At 32.1% G+C, this 19,609-nt stretch overlaps 4 protein-coding genes across 6 annotated transcripts; 2 read left to right on the forward strand and 2 right to left on the reverse strand.

Annotated features, from left to right (window-relative positions):
* Window positions 1-3,891: 3,891 nt before the first annotated feature.
* LOC115633910 lies at window positions 3,892-7,121 on the forward strand. 2 transcript variants are annotated; one of them, XM_030531418.1, is made up of 4 exons: window positions 3,923-4,191; window positions 4,710-4,755; window positions 6,419-6,455; window positions 6,703-7,121. In XM_030531418.1, exons 1-4 carry the CDS (start codon window positions 4,123-4,125, stop codon window positions 6,965-6,967), a joined length of 417 nt encoding a protein of 138 aa, XP_030387278.1. In that variant the 5' UTR covers window positions 3,923-4,122; the 3' UTR covers window positions 6,968-7,121. The 2 variants fall into 2 exon arrangements, with proteins under 2 accessions (XP_030387279.1, XP_030387278.1); XM_030531419.1 differs by lacking the exons at window positions 6,419-6,455; window positions 6,703-7,121 and adding an exon at window positions 5,056-5,556 and having other exon boundaries at window positions 3,892-4,191.
* Window positions 7,122-7,252: 131 nt separating this feature from the next.
* LOC115620086 (guanine nucleotide-binding protein G(s) subunit alpha) lies at window positions 7,253-12,886 on the reverse strand. Of its 2 annotated transcripts, none has more exons than XM_030513268.1 (9): window positions 12,693-12,886; window positions 9,982-10,462; window positions 9,802-9,898; window positions 9,518-9,638; window positions 8,390-8,518; window positions 8,151-8,330; window positions 7,950-8,074; window positions 7,529-7,602; window positions 7,253-7,471 (listed from the first exon to the last, which is right to left on the reverse strand). In XM_030513268.1, the coding sequence occupies exons 2-9, from the start codon at window positions 10,255-10,257 to the stop codon at window positions 7,325-7,327; spliced, it is 1,149 nt and encodes a 382-aa protein (XP_030369128.1). In that variant the 5' UTR covers window positions 10,258-10,462; window positions 12,693-12,886; the 3' UTR covers window positions 7,253-7,324. The 2 variants fall into 2 exon arrangements, with proteins under 2 accessions (XP_030369128.1, XP_030369130.1); XM_030513270.1 differs by lacking the exon at window positions 12,693-12,886 and adding an exon at window positions 10,632-10,874.
* A 773-nt stretch (window positions 12,887-13,659) lies between these two features.
* On the reverse strand, window positions 13,660-15,382 carry LOC115620087 (probable transaldolase). Its single transcript, XM_030513271.1, has 3 exons — window positions 15,231-15,382; window positions 14,714-14,837; window positions 13,660-14,543 (listed from the first exon to the last, which is right to left on the reverse strand). The coding sequence occupies exons 1-3, from the start codon at window positions 15,334-15,336 to the stop codon at window positions 13,769-13,771; spliced, it is 1,005 nt and encodes a 334-aa protein (XP_030369131.1). The 5' UTR covers window positions 15,337-15,382; the 3' UTR covers window positions 13,660-13,768.
* A 484-nt stretch (window positions 15,383-15,866) lies between these two features.
* On the forward strand, window positions 15,867-18,253 carry LOC115620085 (digestive organ expansion factor homolog). Its single transcript, XM_030513267.1, has 3 exons — window positions 15,867-16,138; window positions 16,192-16,923; window positions 16,991-18,253. Exons 1-3 carry the CDS (start codon window positions 15,877-15,879, stop codon window positions 18,127-18,129), a joined length of 2,133 nt encoding a protein of 710 aa, XP_030369127.1. The 5' UTR covers window positions 15,867-15,876; the 3' UTR covers window positions 18,130-18,253.
* The last annotated feature ends 1,356 nt before the right edge of the window (window positions 18,254-19,609 follow it).

Raw genomic sequence — 19,609 nt, forward strand, 5'->3', positions numbered from 1 at the left:
TTATTTTTACAAAAACTTTAAAAATTATACATACTACACACCCACTTAACACACATACACCCTTCTTTTTGATATGAGTTACTAAGAAAGAGTAAAATTTATTTTGGATATTATTATTTAATGATTTTTTGTTCGTTTTTAGATTTTTATAGCCTGTACCCAAAGGGTGAAAGGCTATACTAGTTTAGTGCGCATGTATGTAACACACAGAAGGAGGCGTGACAGACCCCACAAAGTATATATATTCTTGATCAGGGTGACAAGCCGAGTCGATATAGCCATGTCCGTTCGTCCGTCTGTCCGTCCGTCTGTATGAGCGCAAGGATCTCAGGAAGTACAAGAGCTAGAATAACCAAACTTGGTATCGAGGTTCCCCTAAATCCTAGGCAGGTCAAGTTTATTTTTTTATTCTGATACACCCCCCCCCCCCCCTCCCACTCCACCGCAATTCCTGTTTTTTTATAAATTCCGTAATTCTTGGAATTTTGAAATTTGGTAGGTACATCCAGCTAGTACTAATGTGTCCGTGTGCCAAGTTTCATCATGATAGGTCAATTGTGAAGAAAGTTATAGCCATAAATAAAATCGCTGCTCATGCGCTGCATACATACACACATATAAACACGAATAGGCACGCGATATAAATGTATGCTGTTCAAACTGAACAAAAACATGCCTTCTAATTTACTTTAATTACTTAATTAATTAATTCTTTTTTTTAATAATTTAATTTTCTTTAAATTTTTTTTTCTAATTTTCCTTTTTTGTGGAAAGTACAGCCTATTTCACTGTCGGACTTGCCCGACTGTTTAATGTTCTATTTTGTGGTAGCAAAATAAATTGATTTTCAGGATCTCCGACGCGTGATAGGTCAACGTACAGTAAAACATTTCTTTCGTATGTCGATCCCTACTAATTCGAAGGCTTGGCCTTGGGACTACCGGAAATTGAAGCCATATAAATGACGAAATGGGAACATCGGTATCCTCGTTATATGAGCTAGTTGACCAGTTGCTGGTCGTTGATTATAGTTGCTACACTTAAATTGTCCTGCAATTCCTTAATAAGCAGCCTCGTCCCATTGCACATGCTTGGAAGGCATTTATTTCTCAAAAGCATGATTGCAATTCCGAATGTTATCGTCAATTCATGTGGCGACAGTACAGAAGGGTTTGCGAATTTAAATGTCTTCGATATTAATCACGGTGTCGATCGATTTTTAATTTTTTATTTGGCTTGGGGCTTTTTTATAATTTTAATTTAATATTTAAAGTGACAATGTTTTGAGGATGATTATGAACTAACAGCATGCTATTCACGAATTTTATAAGGTATTTTTTTTGCACCTTTGGTTACATTAATTGTAAGGATTCCATTCTTTTTTGCAAATATAATATAGCCCATGTTCACCGTCGATAGTGTAGCTTCCCAACAGAATCCATGAAAGAATTTAAATCGGTCCAGTAGATTCGAAGCCTTTTCAATTCAAATAAACAAACAATCAAATCTTTCCTCTTTATAATATTAGTATAGAAGTATTGATATACATACATACTTGTATGTACATACATATATTGGGTGTGCTTTACTACACAACATTTTAGCAGGCATTAAGTACTTTGTGGGCATTTCACATTCCAAAATATAATTTTCTTCTTGTGGACAATCATCCTATTCTCTATTAAATAGTGCTGCCAGTTCATATTGATGAAATAATATGAACAATTTTCTGAATCATACTAAATTCGCGAAGAGTATGCAAACAATAAATAATTGAAATAAAAACAATGCAGTTTTAGGTTAGACCAATTACAGATACACATAAATGTGAAATTTTATTAAAATCGGTTCAGTAGTTTCGGAGTCTATCAATGACAAATGTTGGGACAGGGGATTTTCATATAAATAATAAATTATCCCCTTACTTCATACATACGTTAATGACAATCCATACATCGTACATATGTACATATTTATTGCACTATACGCCCTAGATATTTGGCAATTCTTTTAGAAACTTGAGCACAATGTCTGAAGAGAAATAGTATATCTATATACATATGTATGTATAATTGTCGATGGAAATAAATAAATAAAAATTGATGTATGTATGTATATATGTATATTCGCTATAGACTCCGAAACCGCTCAAACGATATATATAGATCAAATTTTGTGACAATATTTAAAATAGTCCCGTGAATCGTGGTGATTGTTCAAGCGTTTTCTGCCTTTCTATTGCGCATTTTGCATTTGTTTGACAGTCACATTTTACTCTGTTTGTCAGTGCTTCATTCATAAATAAATAAAATTGTAAATTCAAATTCAAAAAAATGCCACAAAAAAGCATTTTTTCGTAAAAGAAACCACACAAAAAAGAGCAGCTGAAATCACGTTTGCAAGATCTTCGCGTAAGGGCATCTAAAAAAAGGGCATCCATAAAAGTAGTATTTTCTCTACGCTTCTCAAACAAAGCACCAAAAGCATATTTTAAATTTATATACACTTTTCGGTACTTTACTTAAAAGAAAAGCACTTCTTATGGAAAGGACCTAATCGAAGCCATAAAAAGCGAAGGTGTTGGGAAAGATGTTTCGTCGGAAAGCTTAAAAAGCAATACGATTCAGAGGAGCAGCAACGCAGGCCGGAAACGCTAGTAGTAAATAAATATAATTTTAGGCAAACATACTTAAAAGACAAAGACATGCAATTCTTCCTAGTATACCTATGAACATATGTACATACATATATCTTAGTCTGTTTCAATCACTGCTTCTTCCACATTCTTAGAGCAATAGTGTGGACGAACACAGATAATATCCCATATCCCACATATATGAAATGATGATTTAAAAATTGTTTGTTTATTCTTAAAGAAAAAAAAGATATGTAAAGTTATAGCATTATGTTGTAAGTCCCAGTATAGTTATTGCTGCGGCGCAGACGAAGATTACTTTTGAGTTTGTTTTGGCGGTAGCATTCATTCATTCAATTTGTAATGAATTTAATAGGTGTAAGCGCTAATTTCGTGAAGTTCATGACATAACCTAATGCCATTTATAAAATGTTCTGCATTTTTTACCAACGTTTACCAACTTTAAGAATTTTCAATATGTCACACACGTTGAGTACTTAAGGTTCAATTCACAAGCCTTCAGTTATAGTAACAGCTGTTAAGAATGGGAGGGCCTAGACAGATGATTCCATCGAAGAAAATAAATTTCTACTAAGGCATTTGACAACTATACATACATATGTACATACATAAGTGCTAGACCGACTTCGTGTTAAGCGAGAGCAAGATGTATGTATATCTTGTTTAAGGCATAAACAAAAAAAAACCTGGTTTCTTTACAATTTATTACTAAAACAATAACGGAGAACACGTATAGCCCATATTTTAATGGGTTTTTATTCTAGTGCTAATAATTTGATAGTATAAAAGTCGGCCCCAAGTTATATCCTGGCTACGCCAATGGCAACACGCATTTAAGATAGAAACTAAAATCTAATTAAACAATTGCAATATGCGCTTTTTCATAATGAAAAAGATTATAAATAAGAAACATAATAATTATTATTTCTTGGCTACTAAAATAACTTAAATGCCTATTTAATAAAGAATATGCGTTATTAGATAACGCTTTCTATTGATATTTATCAAATTGTGTTGACGTTATCAGCCGGATCGCTAAATACTAAAAGCTTTTACAATGCGCATTATATTATCAAACAACATAAACAATTACTCAAATGGGAGTAAGGCTGCAACAAATGTGAACATATGCATGGTTTGAAAGTACATATGTTTACACAAATCTTGAACAAACCACTCCTTGTTTGTTTGTAGGAGTATTTACCACAAATTATTAGAAATATGGTGCAAGTGACGCATTAAAAACGAAAAGGAACAAGCAATTCAAACGTACATAGCGGGTGTCCTGTCTCTCGTTTCACCCACAGTCAAACGTTACATTCCTATATTGAGGGGGGTCACCCTGTATGGGTCAGCAGTAAGGAATTAAGTATAAAAGAAACAGCATTCCGACAAGCGCCCGCAGTCTTTTCCACATTTAACAGAGTGCTGGTATCGTCGAGGTGTTGTTTAATTTTGATAGAAATATGAATTTTCTAATAGTGCTGGTGCTCATAGCAACATTTTCTAATATTATCGGTGGGACCCCAACGCCGGTAAGTAAAAACATATTAACATGAATATTCCTATATTCCTAAAAGCTCGATATTTCTACAAAATGTTTAGTGTTTATTTTTTTCTGTTTTGTTGTTTTGTTTAAATTGAAACTGATCCCAATATTCTGAAAAAACGGGGAACCGATTTGAGCTTGAATTAAAAAAAAAGTTCATATTTTTCTTCCAACTTGATTTGGTATATTCATTGTTTTTTAAGTGGTTTATTGTATTTTTTGACTATTTTATTTTTAATTTCTCCTTTTGAATTCTTGTTTGTTGTTGCTAAGTTCGACACGGTTCTTGATTACTTTGTGCCGTGACTTAGGAGAAAGAAAAAAATGTAATCCCTAAAAGTCGGATTCCAAAATATATGTGTATATTCTTTTTTATTTAACCTTTTTAAGTGTTAGTTTATAATTACTTTTTCTTACTTCGGCATCCTTCTTTGTCGACAAAATAAATAATTATTTTCTTGAACAATTACTAATCACCTTAATTTGCATGCTTATATTTTTCAGACCATTGCTAATGATGAGTTAATGGATGGAAAATATTTATGTGAAGGTAAACATTTGTATTTAATAATTTAAATGCTGGATATAAGATTGTATCATAAACTTGCAAATTAAAATTTAAAAAATTCTATCTAATTTACAATATCAGACATTTTACGTATTTGCACGAACTAGTCTTTGTAATAATTGACAAAATACGGTGTACGTTCAAAAGTTTTCAAAATCAATACATTTAAATTTTGCAGAGAATCCGAGCAATCAAATACTATGAACGTGCACGGTATGCGCTTCATAAGTGTATAAATGTTAAATTTGTTTTTTTATTGACAATCCTTTTTAATTCAAATAGGCCTTTCAGCTCTAAGGTTTTATGACAATACCTACAACAATCTCAACAATGGTTATGTTAAGACAGAGATTACCAGCACATCAGCTTTTCTTAACGAGTTTTACAATATGTTTCTGAAGACTTTGAGCATGTTTAGGCAGTCTCTAGGAAGAAAGCTAACTACTAACAGAATTCCCGAAGAAATAGCAGCAATTTTTGCTAAACGAAACTTAGACAGCATTGCAGGAGGTCATCTAATTAAAAGGACTCAGGACAACAAATCAATGACCGACTAAATATGGAAAGCGAATGGCGACAGCATCCTTCAAATGTTATATCATAGTCCTAAGTCAAGCGTATTTTATTCATAGATACTTTTAATTTGTAAATAAAAGCTATCAATATTAACTGTTTCATAGCCAAATTATGCTATATCTGATCAAAATGCTTTATATGTATCTACTTATGTACATATGTATGTATATACACATATTTTAAAGGAAAATAAGAAATCAACTATAATTTTATGTCTGTGGCGGTGTGGGGAAAATCAAAAATGATTTTTTGTGGGATAGAGTATATTTTAGTGTATCCCTTTCACAATATGATTTATTTTTGGAATGATCGTGATTACGTCAGTGAGAGATGTGTGGAAGACACACGAAAGAGTACAATATATATTAAGTATAATTATAAAACTGTAATCCACTCCCAGGATGTATATTTTCTGTGCAGATGTGGAGCAATATTTTTGTATATATTATAGAATTTAAAATGAATTTAACCTAAAATGAAGAAAAGATTCGCACCAAGGTAATACTACATCTGATTTAGTTACTTAAAGCCTTCGACTCAATATGGATGTGTACCATGCCAAGCTCTATTGGTTGAGACGGTTCCAAGAACTGCACCACTTACTATAGTATGCTAAAGGAACAGTACATTTTAGATTTTGAGCAGAAATGGGTCGCCAATAGTGGGAACCTCGAAGTACTTATTCAAGATAACGTACTATTGGTCAATATCGCAATCGTGGAGTCTCAAGAGGCAGTGTTGTATTTTTCCATTCAGACACATACATCTAAACTGTAAAGTTTACAAAAGAATGTGGAACTAATAGAGAGTACTGTTCGCTTTTTAGCGCTTTCGATATTTTTGCGGTTCCGGTTGTATGTAGAGCGAATTACAAAATTATGAGCGATGTCAAGAATATTGGCGATTATTGTATATTTCAAATAGTACAACATTTTAAAACATCATTTATGTATATCAATAATACACATATTCTCTAAATATGTAGAAATTGACCAGATACGTTATTTGAAATTCGATTTGCTAATACAGAAAGTTTAAAAATTGTGATTTTCTTATTTTGTTTGCTAAGCCGGCTTTAAAAAATTTGATGGACCCTTCATCGTGAGGTAAGCATTAAAAATCCATTTATATTAACTTCTTCTTTATTGATCTAACATTTGAACTCTTATTAAACCATATCTCATGGCGATTCGCCCTCTAACACCCCAAAAGCTATTTCCTTTCGAAATCAGAACGACTACAATACCAGTTTCATTTTACCTAATCATCTAATTATACTTATACTATTTAATACGCATATAAAAACACATTACAAGATTCTTGGTAATATATTAGTAAGAAATTATCTTCCAGAATGATTTCAATTACAAACGGACAAACACTTGGATGCTTTTTATGTGGTCAACCCGATCCCAAAACGCAGTATCATCTGAAGCGCTGTATGGACACTCTTATACCTGGAAAAAGTACTCCAAGTCATCGTAGTGATATAATGCCGGTACTAATAAGAATGGACCCTACTAACAATAAGGATATATGGAGTAGTAAAATTAAGAAAAATTTTGATGAAATCGACAAGGCTTCTGCAAGTTTTAGCATTCTTAATCAACTTGTATAGTAAACGGATAGTAAAAGAAAAGAAACTCGAACATGTAATTAAATAAGAATACTCCAACAGAAGCGCTTCATGTCAAGGGAATATTTAAATAAACTAATTAGATACTCGTATGTGATGATATTGATTCGATAAATAAAAACAATTTAAATTGTTATTAACTTGTTTATTTAGTTTAATCTTCTTTAATGTTTGAGTTTTGTGAAAGGTCATACCAGATCTAAATGCAGCGAATTTTTGTTTTTCTTTTAATCGAGGGACTATTTAAATACAAATTACATTTGATAATTATATTTAAAACAGTAATTCATTAATATATTTCTTTATTTTATTTAGTTGCATTACGACGATAGGGATAACCTATAACAATTCATATTGACGAAGGTGCATCCTTTGAATAATGTCTCTACAATCATTAAAAACTCTTTTTATGTTCTCCGTATCAACGGCGCATGTGAAATGTGGATAGCAGTAGTGTTTACCATCTCCACTAGCAGTTGATATACGCTGTAAGAATAAACAAACAAAATATATATAGAACCATATTTAAGGCATATAATTTACCAAAAACTCGTCTCGTATGAAATATTTTGCTCTAATTACTTCTGGGTCATCATTGGATTCCATTATTGCGTCACCTATGCGGAAAGAAGTTTCAGAATTATTTAAATTTTTGCTTTTTATAAATGGTAGGAAAAGGTTTAAAAAATATCATGACATCATTATTGATACCATATTTCAATTTTGTAATGCCCAAATAATAAGATTTTAATGAATTGATTTTTTTTTAAGGTTTTAATTATTTAAGTCCACATTTACATTAGAAAAACTTCTCAAAATATTGTTTTATTAGTATTTTGAAAACGAACGAACCATATTATTAGTGCTCAACTTAAAATGAAAAAAACGACCAATTTTAGAATTAAAATTATTGCAGACTAAAGATTTTTTAATCGATTTATATTTACATATTAAATATACTTACTTGGCGTTTGGTATTTGTTAAACTCGGAGAAATATTCCGACAGTTTACTTTTTCCAGCCTTAATTTTCTCTGCTAACAAATCTTGCTTATTGAGAAATAGTATGATAGAAATCGTGCGAAGCCATCTAAAAGAAGAAAGCAATTTTAAAACGAACCAGGTTTATTTAGAGTTTTAGCCAGATTCTTAAAATAGTTTATTACCTGTTATTCCAAATACTTTTGAATAAATCCAAGGATTCCCGAAGCCGATTTTGAGTAGGGTCCTCACGCAAGACCATATTATAACTTGAGCATGCTGTTACAAATATAATAGCAGTTACGTCATTGAAACATTGAATCCATTTCCTGCGCTCGTCTCGCTGTCCTCCCACATCAAACATACTAGAAATAGGTTTAACATTAGACATTTTATTTTGAAACAAAAAGTTAATTCATCTTACTGAAAGTTTACTTTGTCCACCTGGAATCTTGTCTCAAATATTCCAGAAGTCAAAACACGGCACCGTAATATATCTTGCTCATTTGGTGTATAGTTAGGGTTCTTAATTGTGCTCACTCGATCCAAGAAGCTTAAAGTTTGTAATCAAAACGAAATATAAAGACAAAATCGTTAGTAGCTTTTCTTAAATTACAATCATAAGAAAAGAATCTCAATTTGGCTCGCACTACTTAAAATATCTTGAATCAAAAATGATGGGTGCGACCAAGCTATACAAGTAAATGTAATACTAAGATATCTACATATATATACTCTGAAATATAGTGGAACTTTTATAACACTCTTTATGTCAATAGTAATTATTAACTTTTTTATCTAAAGCAAGCTTATAGAGTAGCTCATAATCAAGCTGAGTTTAAATGTGCGTTTCTGAATCAAACCTTTTCATATCTTTAAGACAGGATTACAATTCGAGTACAAACGTCTTTTTGAAGGCAGTTTCATATTAACTGATTGCTCTGTAAAAATCAACAGAATTGATTGACTAGGATTGTTAGATTTTTGCCTATTTGATCCAAAATTCAAATTTGTAGTCATTGATTGTTATAAAGTATATTGTATTATTTATTTGATAAACTCGCAATCAAATTTATCATTTTCAAATTATTTTCCCTTCTTTACCTTCAATTGTAAGATTTTTTCCCGTTTCGCTGCCTCTGGGAAACCCACAACCCTAGTAATATGAAGAAAGTTTAACGAATATATAATTACCATCTAATAATAAAGTAAATACTTAAATTGCTCTTGAAATCATTTTGGTAACTTTACGACTCATTTTCTTCGTTGGAAAGATGTGAGATTTATATCCTTGTTTTTATAATAAATTCATATCGCTTTGCAGCTTAATATTTGAAGACTTAACAGCATCACTACCGATCTAAATATGTCATTGTTAAACAAAAATTAAAATAAAAGAATTTTTTCATTCAGATGTCTGTTTATCCTCTCAGGAAGACATAACAACTTATTAGCTTTGTTCAGCTTAATTGAAATAATAGACAAAACTTATCATTTTTTGTTGCTGAAGAATTTGCAGACCTTCGGATTTATATAGGGGAACGAAACTTACTATTTTGCACAGTCAATTAATTGATATTCATTTGACCTCTCATAGGTTTGAAGAACTCCCTTATCTTTCCATAGTTCTTCTGTGTGTTCATAAAATTCAGGAGGATAGTTAAAGTCCGGACCTAAAAAGTAAAAATATGTTAGTTACTACTGCACTTTGCATTACTATTTTATTTTAATTTTACATTTAATTTGATTCAAACAATTGATTGAATTAATTTTTTCCAAAAAAATACATATTAAAACATATAAAATGTTACTTTGTCAATCAATTGGTATTCTTACTTGAAGCATAATCCTGAATATATTCCACCCTGGGTTCATTTTCTTTCTTTTCTAAAGCTACAGGTGGATTAAGTGTGCTCATTGCTCCAGTAATAGTCTGAAATGAATAATGGATATCGTAGATAATTGGAATTATCAGAATATTAATATATATAGGTGAGATCTGTAACAAATACATACCAATATAGCGTCTCGAATATTTTTTTTAATATCATCAATTTTCTGTTTCTTTTCTTGTTCAGAAAATCCATCGACATGCAATATTCGCATCTGTTTGACTATTGTTGATTTGCCCGATTCACCCGCCCCCAATAGAAGCAGCCTGTGTGTAGCTCTATAGAGCTGTTTATCTTTCTGCAATTGCCTAGATATTGCATCGCTTCTGCGCTTCTGGCTTTTCGAGTCCTCCGAATTCACATCTGACTGCTTCGAGGTTGGAGACCCAAAACAACCCATAGCAGTCCAAGGAGTCCACCAGCACGTCGCTCGATTTTCTTGGTTGGCGTCGGGTGACTCGGCGCCCCTATTGTTTTCTCCGTTTTGCTCCACTTTAGCTGAGTTTTCGGAATTGATATACAATTTCTATATGTAAGTCAACCCTTCCAATCTCAGCGATAGGGTCTTTTATTGATACAGCCGAAGTTGATGGTTGTAGTTAAGCCTACAATAAAACACAAAAATGTTCACAACTGTTACTGGTAAACGCATTACAATATTATTTAACAATATATATGTACAATTGTAGCTCCCAAAGTTGAACAACGATATTATTTCTAAATGTTCAATTTCTAATATAAAAGGTGACTGCAATATAAAATTTTAAAACAAACCTCTAAGAACATACTGCACGTTTAGGCGTACTAATACACAAAATTTGCAAGTATCCGCCTCTTTCAACCACCAATTTGATTGTACTCTGACTAAAATATTTAATATTTGTGGCAGGTGCAAGCGATTCAACATCCTTTATATACCAAATAATTGGGCGATGTCATTTTGTGCCTGAAATCATATTTAGCTTCCAAATACTGGAAAACCTCTTAGCGTTCAGTTCTGATTAGGATCAGCAATTTAGTTTCGCCTGAAATTACTAAAATAATTAACATTATCTCCATAAATATATACTTGAAAAATTGAGTCAAGTAAAATATGAGGGCATATTAGAAGACGTGTGAAAATTCAGGAAAATATGAAATCATACAATGTTCCCATGCATCAGAATGTAATTCCTAGTAATGTAGATTCATTTAGGTTTCCTCAGTTCCATTACTAGCACTATATTTATACTTTCTATATTTGTAATCTTATTTAAAAGTTTTTATTCTGAAGGTGGATACGACTAAAACAGTCTTTCATGTTCCTATTATGTGATTTTTTTTTTAGTTTTTAGTACCTCTGCTTCAAATTAAGTAAAATAAAATGTTTGCCTTTGGTTCTAATAATATTTATATTTGTTAATTTCTTATTCCTTTTTCCAATACGAATATGTTGCATGTTTTTAATGCAATGCGAGTAAGGGTTAAAAACAAAACAAATGTGTATATTTCATTTCCATTCTGTAAATGTATTTTATGTAGGTATACCAACTATGTATGTGAAAAGTAATTCTTATTTCCATTTTCTTATTCCAACCCAAATGCGGACGCCAGAATAGTTAAATTCGTTGTATGTATGTACATACCCATTTCAAATTCTTGATGGCAAAAACACAATGGAATGCAGATTTTGTTACTCTTAAGCCTCAACGCATATTAGTGTAACAGGTGAAGAAATGGGTGGGTGGTAATTTGCGCACGCATACATATGTACATACATACGCTTTCTACAGATACCAACACACAAGTTCTCCGTAAAGCCAGTATGCAATAAAAACACTTATTAGTGTATACACCTTCAGCTTATATCAGATCATAGTTATATATTTCTACAATACATAATATTTATTTATTTAATTAAATGTTTCCATTGAATTGAACCAGGCAAATATATTATTCGTCATTTTGAAATCTATCAATTATGCAAATTTGTTCCTACCAGAAATACTTTTACTAACAAGTCGTTTGTATATATACATTTTATACGCAATAATATATATAAATATATATACATATAAAACATATCCATAATGTATGTACATATATAAAATTATATGTACACACCGTTGTGTGTCCCACACACTCACACTCATGCATGATTTTTTGCGTGTATGTATGTATATACATAGATATGTATATGTACATACATATATAAATGATGACAAAAATTGCCACAGAAATTGATCTTTTTCGCTAAAAATTTATGTGCAGATAATATAAAGATTATATTTTTTATACTCTGACATAATAATATTATTTTCTCTGATGTGCGAACGATTTTCCTTTTGTGGGGGAAGTCGGATTCGTCAGGATGGTGGTATCAGACGGAGCTCTCAGCATATACACAAAATTTTGAAAATTGTTGATAAGATTGATTGTTCCCGGTCTTTTTTTCGTTTATCACAAAGCACATAATACACATAAATAAACCAAGTTTTACCAATTTGAAACTTGAAACATGAATGGCAAATATACATACATATCTCTGGAGAAAAATCAGATGGGCAGCGTAGAAAAACTTGATAAACACAGGCCCTGCCTATTTTTAGCACCACTCCTTTTTAATGCATTTTTTTTATAATATTGTTGTCGATAGATTTATTTACTGGGATAATTTTTAAAATGGTCTTCAGCATAAAAAACCAATATGTATATATAACTTGTATACGTTTTGGCAAAGGTTTCGCACGGCACAAACGCACACACACCGATATGGAAAACCACTATTTGATGAGAAAAACGTGTATTCAACACAATTGTTCATTCTATATTCACAACACTACAATTTCAACTTACCTTACACAATAATATTTGTTGGAATTTATATTTTAAAAGTACAACTCAATTTGTTAATTGCCTCGATTCAACGCATTTCACATAAAATTCATTTTGTATGGATATGACATTTCGGCCCACCGATACTGAGTATGAGAGCCTCAAGTATCGGGTTCATTTCTAATATTTCGATATGTTAAATATTATAATTTACTTCATCTGTCAAAAATGGCCGTCCTTACAACTTTTAATATTTCCTAAAAAAACATATATAATATTGTTATATGAAGATAGGTATATATAGGAGAAAACAAAGCGATATGTATAACCACAACATAGAGGTGGTGTAACAATTGTTATCGAGTATATTTTACAGAATAGGACAACCTTGAAAATAAGTTGCTTTATACATACACATGTACACATTTGTATATGTATGTATGTTTACTACTATAAAAAATATAATGTAAAATAAACTGAAACACGTTACCGTCAGCCGGTCTTCTCAAAGATCAGCCGTTCCAAAAAGTACTTACATATTTAACTTTAAAGAATATTAGTCTTTCTGAGAAACTCTAAATAATGTACATATCTATGTTTTTATAGAGCTAAAACTGTCGTATCCGTACAAGAAACAAAGCTTTTCACGAGCGCATTTTGTAAGCTCCGATCACTTAGATTTTTTTTCTATAATTTCCCTTAAGTTCTCCTGAGGGGCATAAAAGAACATATGTACATATGTACATGCATTTGTATGTACATTCCTATGCACAAATACATATGAAAAATAACAACAAATTCGTAGATACATATGCGTATAAACTTTTCTATGTTTGTACACGTATGTACATATATTCATACATACATGTGTAGATAGGGTTCATTATAGATATTTGAGCATCTACAATATTCCCATTCCGAAGCATTTTCTTATCAGAGTACATACGATGTTGTTTCTAAACTATTATTTATAGATAACTCTATAAAATTCATTTGCATGGAATTTATTGACAGAACTGATTTCTTTTTTTTATCCAAACGATAAAACCCACGAAAAAATGTTATAAAAAATTTAAGAGATCAAATATGATACAAATTTACTTAAAATAACTTTTGATTAATTTTTCCAACTTTACTGTGTCTACAGCAAATTTCCTAATGCCTTCGGAAAGTTTATCAGTAGCCATAGTGTCTTCGTTCAGCATCCAGCGGAATGTACACTCATCAACATCAATTTTCTCAATATCCTGTAGTTTTGCATTTCTCTCCGTCAATAATGGATCCACTGAATCTGTTTCGTTTTCCAATTCCTTTAGCAGTGTTGGGCTGATTGTCAACAAATCGCAGCCCGCCAAAGCTTTAATTTCTCCAGTATTTCTAAACGATGCTCCCATTACTAAGGTCTTATAGCCGAATTTCTTGTAGTAGTTATATATGCTTGTTACCGAAATCACACCAGGATCATTTAAAGGCTCAAATTTCTTTGTATCGGTGTTGGCCACAAACCAATCCAAAATTCTACCAACAAATGGCGATATTAAGGTGACACCTGCTTCTGCGCATGCTACCGCCTGCGCAAACGAAAACAACAGTGTTAAGTTGCAATGCACACAGTGTTCTTTTTCCAGAATTTCGGCAGCTTTTATGCCCTCCCATGTTGAAGCGAGTTTAATCAAAATGCGATCCTTTGGGATACCCTGAGATTGATACAAGCCAATCAACTTCAATGCCTTATCCACACTCTTCTTTGTATCGAAAGACAAACGGGCGTCTATTTCGGTTGATACTCTTCCCGGGACTATTTTCAAAATTTCACACCCAAACAAGACACATAAATAATCCATAGCTTCCGCGACTTGATCATCCAAAGATCTAAAATTTGGAAATAAAATATATCAAAATGGTGCATATTTCATTAAATATTTCATAAAAATTTAATATTTGAAAATATCATCATGTCCTAATTTAATATCTAAAACAAAACTTTAAAAGCTATATATGTATGTATATGTATGTATGCATATTTGAATCATATATCATACCCCTTTTGCTTTTTTCCATAATCAACTGCACTCTGGACCAAGTGTTGGTAGCGCTCCATCGTGGACGCGGATAAGATGAGGGAAGGATTGGTGGTTGCATCGGTAGGTTTGTAAATGTTAATTGCTTTAAAAAAAAAGTTCTATTTATTATGCATTTTGCGTGTGGGGTTGAATCAACTGAAACTAAGCAGGCCTGGTCAAAGTCAAATTAAAGTCGACTTAACTTTTATTTGATCTTGATAAACTTTACAGCACCTTTCTACGCATATACGTACATATGCACGTACATTATGTTAGTAGAACTCAAATAAGCCGGTTACACCTCTCCAAATTAACGTACATACATACATATGTATGTATGTACATACGCACAAATAAAACGACATGTTACGGTTGTTCACGTGGACTTTAAAAGACCCACAAGCTTTAAGCTTTGCTAGACACATTTTTATGTGTTATTTTAATTTCATAGGTGATGGAAATGTTACTATTTTAACAAAGCTATGGCTTTTCCTACCTTCAAAATCTCCAGTGTCAGCAACAATTGTTGTAACCTGTTTAAGTTGTTCCAAAGCCGACATTTTTCGCTTTTTTGACTGATCGCTACTGCACCCGCAATCCATTGTCCCGGACTTAAATATGAAAAGGTTCTTAAAAATGTGTGCAGGCCGGCTATGAGTGACCCATCTATCGAATTATTCGATAACTATTCTGTACAAAGAGCCAACTGTTTTCTCGGATAGATTCTCGATTCGTATTCTATATCTAATGGATTTTGTGACACTAGATTAAAACCTGACATTTTCCATAAAAATAAAAAAAAATACTTTTAAATTAATAAAGTGTCGTCAAAGGTACAACCTGCTTGAAACGCAAAAGTTTTATTTGTTTTGTTGGATTTTAGTATATATTGCCACATTTCACAATCCTTAGTTCCATAAAAAAAATGCATGTGTTTCCATAAGTTGATTATTTATAACAACGTATCCAATCACTTATGAACATCTTGAAATAAAGGTGCAAGAATACCAGTTTCAACATTTAGTGGCAACGCTACCCATTCGTTCATCTTAGATACGTGAATCAAATCTATCGGACCATAATAATCGGTGCAAACACATGTTCAGGAACTTGATTGTTTATAAGTCGTAGAAATACAAAACATGCGGGGAAAGTTAAAGAAAGGTCTTAAACGACCAAATAATAATCACAAAATCGGTGCCATGTCTCGAAATGACAGATTTCCTAAAAATAATAGGTTCATTCAGAGAAGCAAACAAATGGAGGATTTACATAGAAAGGAACACCAATTGCGGAGAACTGTCGTTCATGATTCTGTGTTAGAGGTCGATGAATCCTTGTTGCCAAATATACCAGATGAGACAGGATTCTATGAAAAACTAGTGCTAGAGTACAATCACATAGGTAACAGAGAATAATTTTTTAATTCATATTGAATATATAAATATTTTTTTCAGGCCCTACACTCAGCGGTAGCCATTCCACCTCGAATGTTAAAGAACACAAAAACGTTGATAATTCATCAAAACTGGTTGGCGAGAGGGACGAAAAAAAATGTCTGGATGAGCAAAAAAATTCGCTTAACATAGATGTCTACAAATCATTCACAAGACATTTTAATATGGAACTAACTTCAGAAGATATTGAAAATCTAATAACAAAGGAAGGAAATTCAACTGATTGTCATTGGGAAGGATTAGGAAATTTAAAAATAGATTTTCCTAATTTAAATCTAGATTCGAACATAATAGCAGATTTTGGCAAAAATCAACCTCCAAAGATAGTGCAAGTAGCCGATATTCAGCATTTGGAAGTAAAGACGTCAATATGTGGTCATATGGAATTCCCGCTCACTCAGTTACAGTCGGAACTCTTCAATATATTGACCCGTTACATAGATATTTATTACCCTTACCGATCACATTGTAATGCTGAAGAGATACGTTATATATATTGCATTCATATGCTAAATCACTTGTTAAAGAGCAGATCGATCATTCTGCGTAACAACGAAAAAGTAGCAGCGCTGGCAAAGAGTTCAAAATTGCCGCCAAGTGAAATTTCAATACCAGAAATCTATCGAGATCAAGGACTAAAGCGAATGAAGGCCCTTATCATTGTGCCTTTCCGAGAATCGGCGCTAAAAACAGTTAACATATTAACTCAGTTGTTATTTGGAGCGGAAGCAGGTAATTTTGTTGGCTACTTTTGAATCAATTTGTGTTACAAATATATATATAATTATTTTTTTTTTAGAAATTAATAAGAAAAATGGCAAGATTGCAAAATATGAGCGCTTTGTTGAAGATTATTCGGGTAACACGATGTATTTTCCGAAAACAAATCCAAAACCCCTTGATTATGAGCGAACATTCAGCGGCAACACAGATGACAACTTTAAAATGGGCATCCGATTCACTAAAAAATCCATATCCTTATTTGCTGATCTGAACTCATCCGACATATTAATAGCTTCTCCTTTGGCTCTGCGAATGCTTATAAACGATAAGGACCAAGATTATGATTTTTTAAACTCAATCGAACTATTAATCATCGATCAAGCTGAACTCTTTCTAGCACAAAATTGGGAAAATCTATTATTCACTCTTGACCATCTTCACATGCAACCACAAAAATTTCCTGACACAAATTGCCAACGCGTTCGAACATGGTGCCTGAATGGGTCATCAAGATTTTACCGCCAAACTCTTCTGTTCTGTTCACATGATCTTCCAGAGTTTCGAGCAGTTCTCAGCAATAAGTGCCACAATTTCGAAGGTAAAATACGCTTCACCAATATGGTTGATCATGGTGATATACGTAACGTGCTGACACCAATTCAGCAAGTATTTCGACGCGTCAACTGCAGCACTGTTGAAAGCATTTTTGAAGATCGGTTTCAGTACTTCGTCAATGAGATACTGCCGCAATTTACTGGACCCAACCACTCTCATTGTATGTTGTACGTTCCAAGCTATTTTGACTACGTACGATTACGAAACCATTTTAAAAAAGAAATGATTAGTTTTGTGCAAATAAGTGAATACACAAAAAAGGAAAAAGTCTCTCGAGCTAGAGACATATTTTTCCACAGCGGTGCACCATTTTTGCTTTACTCAGAACGTGCGCATTTTTTCCGACGTACTCGCATAAAAGGAATCCGCCACCTAATCATGTACCAGCCACCTAATTTTCCTAATTTTTATTCTGAGCTAATCAATTTAATGCTTGAATCCAATCAGAACCCCAGAGATGGTCTGAGGGACTCTATGAGCGTCACCATACTCTATACCACATATGATCTTCTCAGCTTAGGTAACATCGTCGGTAGTGAAAATGCAGTGCGCTTAGCAAAAGGGAATAAAAATTCTTACCTTTTCTCCACTAATCAGTAAAAATATGACTATATTTTGAAAAAAAAAAATAGTATTTAAAATTTTAAATACATAGTAAATATTAACAAATTGTTGTTCTGAAAGAAAATAATAAATTAAGTGGAATTAACTATATAAATAGGAATTTGTTGTAATTGCTCATTGCCGATGGCACAGTATTCTAATAAGGAAAATTTGGGAGTTGTTGAGTTTTCTTATATCTATTGATAAATAAATACATTAGCAAGAGATGAAGTGTGATTATATAAGATTAATTGCTGGATATTACCGAGAACACTTGCTAGCCTCAAAATCCAATTGCAGTCATCCGAAACAACATTATCAATAGGACAACAACCAAAATTAAAAATAAATTATGTAAAGCTACTACCATTGACCAGTATTGAGAGGTTCGCACACTCGCTTGTCAGTTATTTGGGTAAAATGCGCCAGCGTCATTGTCTGTAGACAGACATTTATACATATATGTAGTTTATAGGTATGTATGTATTTGTAGGTATGTATGTATTGTTAAACTGCCAAAACTTTTAGAAAATATGTCTGTATGTACTTATGTCCTCAAACTAAAGCCCAAATTCTATTTTTGTTTGTACATACACTAAAACAAACGGTACACTGAACAAAATTTTTGGATTTTCAAATGCTACCTTATTCTTTTCAATTTCTTTCCATTTACAATATATGCTGCTACATTGTTTTAGTATTTATACAACAATTTTTATTTAATTTCTTCTCTATTATCTATTTAGTCTTTGTAAGTACGAATTTTCAATAACCGTAAATAAGTCAAAATTTACAATTTTATATATACTATATGCACATAAATAAATTATTTATGTGTATGTACATACATATATATGTTCATAATATTAATAATCTGTGTTTCCCTATTAAAAGCCACAAAGTAGTAGCGTTAAGGAGTAATGGAAAACTTTATTCATCTAATTGTAATTGTTCCATGTAGCCGATTCTTTAAATTTTAATACAGATATTGTGGATAATATGGAACTAGCAAAACATATGTCGTCTTCAGTATTTTATTATAGAAAATTCATAAAAATAATGCCGCATTTACAATTACCAAATGGACAATAACCTTGACCACTATACTCTACCGAAAAAAATATTCATACATACAAGCTTATTCGTCCTAGAATTTCTGTACCTTATATATGTATATAGTTTGCCTGCATGTTTTTTTATGCCCACGTCCTTGGGGAAAAACAACAGACATCAAATAATTTTTTTTCCAAACTCTATCTAACGACTTTACAGAACTATTTTTACCCTACGCAGCTGCATCTTTCGCGGTCTCTACCGACCTGCAAGCTTTTTTAAAACATATGCATATATACATATATATAACATAAAGCGAAACACAAGAAAAGTTATTTTTGATAAGCCGAAGGTTGCATACTCTGAAAAATATAGTTAAATTCCTATTATTATTTGACTTGAAAGTGGTTTAAGCTATTATTTT

This window comes from Scaptodrosophila lebanonensis, unplaced genomic scaffold (genome assembly GCF_003285725.1).
Source record: "Scaptodrosophila lebanonensis strain 11010-0011.00,11010-0021.00 unplaced genomic scaffold, SlebRS2 tig00000001-arrow-pilon, whole genome shotgun sequence".
In the NCBI taxonomy this organism is placed as follows: Eukaryota; Metazoa; Arthropoda; class Insecta; order Diptera; family Drosophilidae; genus Scaptodrosophila; species Scaptodrosophila lebanonensis.